The sequence below is a fragment of the Eurytemora carolleeae genome, unplaced genomic scaffold, assembly GCF_000591075.1.
Source record: "Eurytemora carolleeae unplaced genomic scaffold, Eaff_2.0 scaffold27, whole genome shotgun sequence".
In the NCBI taxonomy this organism is placed as follows: Eukaryota; Metazoa; Arthropoda; class Copepoda; order Calanoida; family Temoridae; genus Eurytemora; species Eurytemora carolleeae.
Window position 1 is genome coordinate 596153 of NW_019396259.1, and position 10325 is coordinate 606477.

At 34.1% G+C, this 10325-nt stretch overlaps 1 protein-coding gene across 1 annotated transcript; it reads left to right on the top strand.

Annotated features, from left to right (window-relative positions):
* Positions 1–8487, top strand: LOC111699554 (uncharacterized; the record flags this gene model as incomplete). Its single annotated transcript, XM_023470253.1, has 8 exons — positions 1–162; positions 1959–2071; positions 2688–2771; positions 2911–3025; positions 3790–4483; positions 5184–5533; positions 6872–7037; positions 8038–8487. Coding segments are annotated over 8 exons (1920 nt in total), but the record flags the coding sequence as incomplete, so codon positions are not given.
* Positions 8488–10325: the final 1838 nt, after the last annotated feature.

Consider the following 10325-nt stretch of genomic DNA (forward strand, 5'->3'; position numbering starts at 1 on the left):
ACACTCACTTTATATATCTGTAAAGGTGGTGGTATGGTCTGGAGGTACTCCCTCCTGTTTGCTCCGATCCAGCTGGAGCACGTCAAGCAGGAGATGAGGAACCTCTGCGTTCTCAGGATGATTCATGGATTCGCAGAGTCTATGCCCCTTCTCCTTATGCAGGTTCAGATTTAAATTAATTAAATAAGTATAAAACTGTTTCGTCCTTTGAATACTTCTTCTTATAAACATTATTGAGAGATTATAGAGTAAATGTGATTTAAGATATCTTGTTAACCAATAAATCTAGTTACTTAAAGGGAGTGTTCGCGAAAAATGAAAGGGGGTATAAGCTTAGAGCGATAGATAAGCGCTTTGATTGCTACTAATCTTACTTCTATCTGTTGCGTCTATCAAGAGTAAATTGTTAAAAACGACCCATACTGAAGAACGTATAGTGTCCATATAAAGTCAGAAAGTTGCAACATACGACTCGGATCGTAAACAAATCAATTTAATTCCAAACCAAATCATTCAGATATTTCAACCAATAGTCATCGATTATTTTTCGACGCATTCGTATGTAATTGATATTTCATAATATTTTTTATTTTTTATTTTTACTTTTGAAAACATTTATTCCTGTTTCGAGGATTTTTGATAATGGAGACGACATTTTCACATTTCCCAGGAATGTTCGAAAATCCAGCGACAGCAAAACATTATTTAAACAAAAACAAATTCAAAAATATTATGAAATATACGAAAACACTTGCTTTAGCTGGAATTGTTATGAAGTAATTTGTAAGATTCTCATTAATTTTAAGGTGACATTTTGCAATCACTGTGACTAACCTAACAGAATTATTTGTGTGGAAATTGTTAAATCTTGAACGCTTAATCTCCATATCCAATGTGAACATTTTTATATTTGAGGTTCAATGTTTGATCCCGAGATTTACAACACATTTCTGATTTCTGATTTGAGGCTGAATTTCAAGAATTTGAGCCGAGGCTTAATTTTAATAAATATGGTTGGTTCCACTTAAAATTGTATTCAACTTTTCAATATTTAAGACGCCGCTCAACAGAAACCGGGTTTTGGGGGATTTGAGACGCGGCTGAAATTCATTAAATTTGGACACTGGGTTTTCTATGATCTAAAGTATTAAATTTCATTCCTCGAAATGTGCTCTGACTCTAGCATTTTTTTTAGCATTATTGGATTATTGGATTAAAATTAAAAATAAGAATAAGATTGCAATCAAGCCTGAGGCCGAATTTAAAGAATTTGAGCGGCGGCTTAAATTTAAACTGCGGCTCAAACATGGTTGGTTCCACTTAAAATTGTATTAATTTCTTCAAGATTTAAGCCGACGCTCAATTGGAACCGGTTTTTGGGTGATTTGAGACGTGGCTTAAATTCATTAAATTCGGACACTGGTAAATTTTGTTCTCTTCTCAGAATCAAGGTTTTTATTCTAAGCTTAAAAGTTTAGTAAAACCATTCTGTGAAAATTGTCGTGTTAAAGAAACTCATCACTTACTTCTAACTCTGACTTTCTAATTTCTCTATTTCTGGAATCTGATCATGTATAACTTCTTTATTTCAAGCTTTGACTATCTTATCTAGAAGAATTAAAGTTCAAAAAATTCAAACATCTAACCTTTTCGTAGGGTATATGTTAAAGATTAACGTAAACCTTTACAACATTTTCGCCCTCAGATTGCAAAGATGGTTAAGGATTTAAATAGAAGAGAATTCCTTCTTTGATCTTCTTTGATCTTCTTTGATCTTCTTTGATCTTCTTTGATCTTCTTTGATCGTCTATTTGATCTAACAGAAATGATATTTTTGAAATATCTAAGGTCTATAACATTGGGTTAAGGAGATATAGGGATTAGAAAAGACTCAATTCCTTTTCAAACCAGAATGAAATGAACTTCAGTTTATTGTTTTTAATTGTGTATTTTTCCAGGCCTACATAGCCTGCACTAGTCCAACTACAATAGAAGAAATAAACGTTATATCAATGGCCCTGTCTCTTTTCAACGTATGCTGGGCCCTGGCATCATTCACAAAGAATATTAGGTGATATAAAAATAATGATTTAAAATATTTAAAAATCTGCTTTTTTCTTTTAAATTATTGATTCGGCCCGTAGAGTTAATATAGAGTAGTTTAATACAGGTCTCAGTCTAACTAATTAGACCTCTAATCTTATTGGTATGGGGGCTAGGTAGGCTTTAAAACGTTCAAAAAGTACGTAGGAAAAATGTTGGAAAAATATTTTATTTCCTTTTAACAAAAATTAACATGTAACATATGTTTTTACATCCAATATTCAAGGGCTTTTAAAATATATAAATTTTTAGAACTATATCTCAATTTGTTAAAAAGTTCTTAACTAATCTTGACTTTTTGAAACTACGACCAGCCGTGTTTAAGGCCTTCCTCCACACTATCCTAAGCATACAAAAATTTGTTTACAACTATAGAAAGTAGAAGTTTGAGTGTTCTAGTAAAAAGCCGTTTTTAAGTTTTAAAGATAAAAAAGCTTAAACGGGGGTGGACCCCCCCCCCCACAATCGTTGAAAGGGTTGTGCCAAACCACGCGTTATATACTCTGTTCTACAGCACTTCAAATGCCCATACATGGAATAAATAAATCAAATATTTTATCATTTCTTAAAAGATATTTTTTTAGGTCGCACAACGTTCATAGATTAGTTCTAACTTGGATAGGAGTCATTTTCCAATTCCTTTGGAGATTAGGCACAATTTCATCCAGGTATTATTATTATTATTATTATTATTATTATTATTATTATTATTATTATTATTATTATTATTATTATTATTATTATTATATTATTGTTATTATCATCATGATTATTATCATTATTATAATTATCTTAATTATCGTCTAGGGTCCTGGTATTGGTCCTGTATACTACAGTTTTTAAGTACTGGGTATTCCTAGTAGTAGTGCTACACTGGATCACTATGATGCTCTGGGTTCTATCTAGATATGCTACTTTTAAGGTAATTTCTATCTAGATATGCTACAATTAAGGTAGGTTCTATTTAGTTACTACTTTCAAGATATACTAAGATTCAAGATATATCTGGATATGCTAATTCGAGGTAGGTTCTATCTAGATATTCTATTTTAAAGGTAGGTTCTATCTAGATATTCTATTTTAAAGGTAGGCTCTATCTAGATTTTCTATTTTAAAGGTAGGCTCTATCTAGATATTCTATTTTAAAGGTAGGCTCTATCTAGATATTATATTTTAAAGGTAGGCTCTATCTAGATATTCTATTTTAAAGGTAGGATCTATCTATATATTCTATTTTCAAGGTAGGCTCTATCTATATATGATAATTTTGAGGTAAGTTTATCTAGATATGCTACATTTAAAGTGAATCCTAACTAGATATCCTACTTTCAAGGTAGGTTCTTTCTAGATATGCTACTTTCAAGTTATGGAAATTTTTCGGTTTATCAATTTGATTATCATTTTTACAAATGAATATTTGATACTTAGAATACATTAAGTCCATACTCAAAGGAATTGAGTCTTTGTCACAAACTATGATTTTCTAATCTCTATATCTTTGTAATCCAATGCCGCAGACCTTTGATATTTCAAACTATAAACTCTGTTATATGAAAAAATCTAAATATCAAAGGTTTACACCATCAGGTGGAAAAAATATAGGTATTAGCAAATCAGAGTTTGTTACAAAGACTCAATTCCTTAGTGAAACTTTTCAAATACATAATTTTTTTCTTTGTTTTATAGTCTGAGCGTCTAACAGCCTGGAATAGAATAGTTTTGAGTTTCTTTGTCTCGTATATCCATATCTTCTGCTATCTCAACCTAGAGGAGCAGAATACCAAGCTCAAGATCATCACCTTCTATACCATCATGCTGGTCGAGAACATCCTCCTCATAGCGCTCTGGGCTCTAGGTATAGAGAACAACTACGTCTACCTTGAGCTCAACCTGGACCGAACCCATGTTTTCGTCGCAGTTTTTGTTTCCTACTTCCTCGGACTGGTGTTTATGAGTATTTACTATAAATATTTTCACGTTAGAAAATTATCTGCAGCTCTGAACTATAGTCCGAACCAGGAGGAAAACAAACCAGCCAAACGTCAAACCTCCTCCGTATGCTCGGATAACCCTGCTGTAACCGTGTTTAATTGTGCTCTCAACCCTGCCCTGAGAAAGAAGAAGAAACTGCCCTCCAGATCTGTCCCTCCTCCTCCTCCAGACACAACTCCGTTCTGGAAGGAACCCCTACCTAGAGAAGAACGAACTGCGGGAGACGGGTTGAGTTACAGTAGGACGACTAGTGTGGACGATATTAGACAGAAACTACAGGAGAAGCGGGATAAGCAGATGCTAGAGTTGAGACGGATCGAAGACGATCTTGCTGCAGGACGGATTAAGAAACCTTCTCTCAGTTCTCAGATCAACCAACCTATACCAGGTGAGGCAGGGGATATCAAAAACACGTGTTCGGCGAAAATTCAAAGCGATTATTAACAACATTTAAAATTAATTTTTGTTCTCATCTAAAACCCGGAAAGCGCCAATTCCAACAATGAAATTCGCCAAAAACAATAATAAACCGGTTTTATGAACTCAACTCGGTGGAAAATTAGATGCAATTTAAATCCAAAAGCTTAGACCTAGGTCGTATTTTCCTAGTTTTTTTAAACTTTTTAAATTAGACAAAATTATATCATTGTGTCTGACCCATCTAAATGACCAGTTCTATTTCTTGAACAATTTGTTCAGATTTGAAAACACAAATATGCACACTTCACTTAGCCTTCCTTTTGGCCGATATTTTGTCCCTTCGTCCGTCCTATCCATTGGCAAACCCCGACTATTTTGAACAATATTCAGGAGTAGGACAGGACATTTTGAACTATATTCAGGAGTAGGACAGGACATTTTGAACTATATTCAGGAGTAGGACAGGACATTTTGAACTATATACAGGAGAAGGACAGGATATTCAGGAGTAGGACAGGAAATTTTGAACTATATTCAGGAGTAGGACAGGATATGGTTTAACAAGCTTCGGAAAATTAATTACGGGTTTCTCAGGGTATAATACACTTTTATGAGACAGAATTAACTTATTCATAAATAATATTTTTAAAATTAAAATGCATTTTTAGTGATAAAACGAACCCCGATGATTCTGAGTGGAAGGAGAGAAGATTGGCCTGGACCTGCCCAACATGAGTTCCAAGACTCCGGGCACGGATCCTACCTAGGCATGAGAAAACCCTACCCAGAGTCTGAGTATCTCCCCCAACAGTCTGGATACTACCCGGAGCAAAGCATGCCATACATTCACAACCCAAACTTTGAAACATCTTTAAACTCGGACAGTTTTCAATCCTACCCGGAGGAATTCAATCCCGGAGAGAGGTTTCAACCTTACGGACATTTTGACTCTGCAAGGTTTGAGAGAAGAGTTCCTCCTGAGAATAGATTATCCAGATACCCAGATCCTGGTTTCCAGGTAAATTTTGAAGTCTGGAATGAAAGTCGTCTTCTGTAAAAATTATTACGGATTTTTCGCGTGTGATTCTACCAATGAGTATGGAATAGACGGGAGATACAACTGACGCGCCCCGCCCTACCATATGATTATACATCAAGGAGTATAGAATAGACGGGAGATACAAATGACGCGTCTCGCCCTACCATATGGTACTCCATTCGTATAAGAAATATTTGTCTGATGTATAATTACCGGGTATACAATAACTTATTTTGAATATGTCTTAAACAAATGGAGTACCCGTCTGCAAAGCATGCAAAATCACATGGTAGGGCGGGCCGCGTCAGTTGTATCTCCCGTCTATTCCACACTCCTTGGATTCCACGAATTTTGAACTCGATGGCTCAATAATGACGATATTTGAATTCCTGTAACTAGATTTTTTTAAGATCAAAGTGCACCTTCACTTTGGGTTTAAGAAAGAAAGAATTTTTCTATAAATTGAAAAGATGCCAACTTCCGGTTGCAAATTCATTCAGGCTTCATGATTTCCTTTCAATAGGTATTAGATCATATTTAAGGAAACCAAGTTTTAAACATTTATTATTGTAAAAAATGTTTATACACAATTTATATAAAACGTTTGCAGTAATAAAACATGCTTTCCCCTTTCTTAATCTTAGTAAACCCCGTCTTTTTTATATATTTGAATTATAACTAAATATAAGGAAATTTTGGTTCAAATATAACCTCTTAAATAACGATACATTTCTGGGCAGGGTTCAAGGAACTGTTGATATAATAGAAATCTAATATAATAATGTTAATAAAATGCAAAACTATTTCATGGGTTTTTTGTTCTAGAAAGATATGATAAGATGGAGATCAGCAAGGGTATAATGCAAGGAAAGTTATTTCAGAGGTGTACGCATCTTTTGTACTGCAGTAAACTGTCTCTGCGCGGTAATGTAAACACAAGACGGACGTCGGAGCCTGACATGGGATCCATCTTTCACATAAAAATTAATGACATATTCTGGTCATAGGAAACTATTATGGGAAATATCAAAATTTTTAAAATTTAATGCTTTTAACCTTCTCGGATACTAAACGAACACTGATGCATCTATTCTTGTTTACAAATTCCGCACAGAGAGAACTGGTTTCAATATGTATGCAAAGTATACGCTACTTCAATTAACTTTCCTTGCGTTATAACCTTGGAGATCAATGCGTAATTTTGGAGAATTGCCGCAAATCAACTTTTGTGCATTTTTAAAAAAACATTTTTTTTGTTTTTACTGCTGCTAGAAGCTTTTCTTAAATAAATCTTTAAAGAAATCATTTTTGCATTAGGATGGAATGAATCAACCCTACCAGTCCTCAGGTCTACTTAGAGAAGGTGTAAATCAACCCTACCAGTCCTCAGATCTACCTAGAGAAGGTGTAAACCAACCCTACCAGTCCTCAGGCCTACCCAGAGATTCATATTATGGATATAAAGATTCTAGTGGGGATCAAGGTAGGACTTTTAACTTTATAGAGGTAAAGAGAGGTAAAGAGAGGTAAATAGAGTTAAAGAGAGGTAATGAGAGGTAAAGAGATGTATAGAAAGGTAAAGAGAGGTAAAGTGTGGTAAATAAAGGTAAAGAGAGGTAAAGAGAGGTAAAGAGAGGTAAAGAGAGGTAAAGCAAGGTAAAGAGAGGTAAAGTGTGGTAAAGAGAGGTAAAGAGAGGTAAAGAGAGGAAAAGAGAGGTAAAGAGATGTGTAAAGAAAGTTAAAGAGAGGTAAAGAGATATAAAGAGAGGTAAAGAGAGGTAAAGAGAGGTAAAGTGAGGTAAAGAGAGGTAAAGAGAGGTAAAGAGAGGTAAAGAGAGGTAAAGAGAGGTAAAGAGAGGTAAAGAGAGGTAAAGAGAGGTAAAGAGAGGTAAAGATAGGTAAAGATAGGTAAAGAGAGGTAAAGAGAGGTAAAGAGAGGTAAAGAGAGGTAAAGAGAGGTAAAGAGAGGTAAAGAGAGGTAAAGAGAGGTAAAAATAGGTAAAAATAGGTAAATAGAGGTAAAGAGAGGTAAAGAGAGGTAAAGAGAGGGGAAAAGGGGGAAAGAGAGGGAAAGGGAGTGAAAGAGAGGGACAGAGAGGGACAGAGAGGGAAAAAGATGGAAAAAGATGGAAAGAGAGGGAAAGAGAGGTAAAGATAGGGAAAGAGAGGTAAAGTCTTGAATGAGCTTCAGCACGAAAACTCACCAAATGCTTTAAAAGCAATGTTTAGGACGGTTTTGGGGCCTTTGCTGTGACTTTTCTGTGACATTAATCGTCGGATCAGAACTGTTTGGACGTTCTTGTAATTTTTTTTATCGGATTATCTTTTAGGTCTTAGTGCACTGACCCGCGGTGGGAGCTTGGCTCAGTTCCAATATTGATAATGCTTAATTTAGATAAATTAAAAAAGATATGGCCGGATTAAGAGGTTAAAGTTGAAGAAATAAAAATTGATAAAAATTAATATTTAAAAATATCTTCTAGGTGACGTAGATGAAGATGATGATATAACCTCGGGTGGTGATTCTATTCCTAACCATCCACAACATCATTCTACCTTTAACTCTTCCCATTCACCCTTTAATTCTTCGCACACTGCCTTTAATTCTTCGCACCCTCCCTTTAACTCCTTTCAAAACACCCCTCCTGGTCGCCTGCCTCTACCCCTACCAAGAAACAGGGTGGTGATAGGAGGATATAATGATGAAACCCCATTATAGCACAAATTATGTAAAAAATAATGTCTAGCCTTTCTTCCTGTGAACAATATTGATTCTTTATGTACAAACTTATAATGGTAATCTCTGAACATATGTACAAAGCTGTGTAGTAGAATTTACCACAAAAAGTATTGAATGAATTTTAAGTTTTAAGAAAACCTTGTCACCAGTCTAAATTATTCCAACGGACAAAAATATAAATAAATAGATTATTGTTAGTCATTTTTAAAGAATAAAATTATTTTAATAAAATTAAAAAATATATTTCAGAATGCCGGCTATGGGCGTTTATGCACCAAGAGATAGAAATTAATAAAAAGCTTTGAACTTATTTGGCTTCAGGCCGCCCAACAAAAATTCAAACATTTTTCTCTGCAATTTTTTGTAATTAAAAATATTTACTCTTCCAGAAGATATGGCCGCAATGCATTAGATAATGAAAAAAATAACAATTTTTTAATGAACTATTTAAAAAATTTTAAAGGTCTCTCTTTGACTTCAATTTTCAACATCTTACAAAGTAGAAGCATAAAATTTTAAAATTTTTCAGACTTCTCAGATTTTTCAGAAGCCTTTCGGAAGCAAAATATATTGAACTTTTAAACTCTGATAAGAAATCTGTCAATGATGGGAATTTGAAAACGAGTTACAAATTCTTCTAGAAAATATTCCGGATAAAAAGTATTTTTCTGAATCTTAATCCAGAATATTAGTAATTAACGTTGTATACAGTGAGGACCACAAAACCATGGAGTAAATGTTGTTTTTGTCCTTTTACGCGCGTTTGAAATGTCGCCGTGGATATCGGGATTCGCAATTGTTGCGCTTCTTCAGAAAAAGTTCAATTGTTAATCGCAAAATCGCTAGAGAGGAATGATTAATTTGGTGTACCGTCCCGTTTTGCCTGTTTTAGTCTGCATATGTATACTGTGCAAGTTGCTCTAGCTGCTGACAGGTCAGCCCGGTACTTAATGAACCGGAGTTGATTGTGCAAGCGAAACTATAAAATTAAAAGAAAGAAAAAAGTCACGATTTTCTGGTTCTCACTGTACGATATATTTAATTTGGTAATTTTACTCGGTAGCGTTTAAAGATATTCATTTGTAATTATCTTTATAAACGCGTCAAAATAAAATATAATCTAATCTCCAGGCCCAAAGGCGGTAACTTTTAAATCGAAAGAATTAATTGAGTCAGTTTAATCAAAAGGAACTCGTTCTTTCTCATTTTGATTGGTCTGGTTGGGTTTAACACTGAGCATGATAACTGATGCGAGAGAGGGAGGGGGGACAACTTATTTAATAAATTTAAATCAGTTTATTCCATTCAAAAGTTTCGAGCTCTGGTTGAAGTTATGCTTGGTTACTCATCTGCCAACCTGACTAAACCAAAAGTATTTTTATATTATTGAGTAAAACTCATTTAAACAGAACTAATTGGGCGATAATTATAAATTTTACAGTTACATAATGAACCTAAATTTCCAAGCCGTCAAATTTGGGGTATATATATTTCTTATTCTAACAATTTATAGAAAAATTCGATTTTTGAAAACAAATACAAGGTTGTCACAAAAATATTTTTTATCTGTTCAAAGAAATTTAACAATCCCTTTAAAGTTACAAATTAAACTTTAAAGGGACTGTTAAGATAAAATGAATGGGGTACTAGGCTGAAGCAAAAATTTTAGGAGTTGATCACGGCTAATATTAGTTCTATCTGAAGTCCTTGTCTCGAGTAATTGATATAAAACGATGTCAAAGTTATAACAAAACTCGTATGAAAATTAAAGATTGGGGAGAATGGGGTAAATAAGGCTAAAACACGTGATTATGAATAATATAATATAAATATTGCAACTTGATATAAGTCCCACAGTATAACTGTGTTCAAAATGAACCCTGAGTGTGAATATAAACTGCGAATAAATCATGCGTATTTTTGGTTCCTCTGTGGTGTATGCGTGTGATAAAAGTTAATTTAACCAATTTTATATATTTGTATCTTCTCACCATTGCAAAATAATCTATGTGTTATAAGCGTACATGGCGC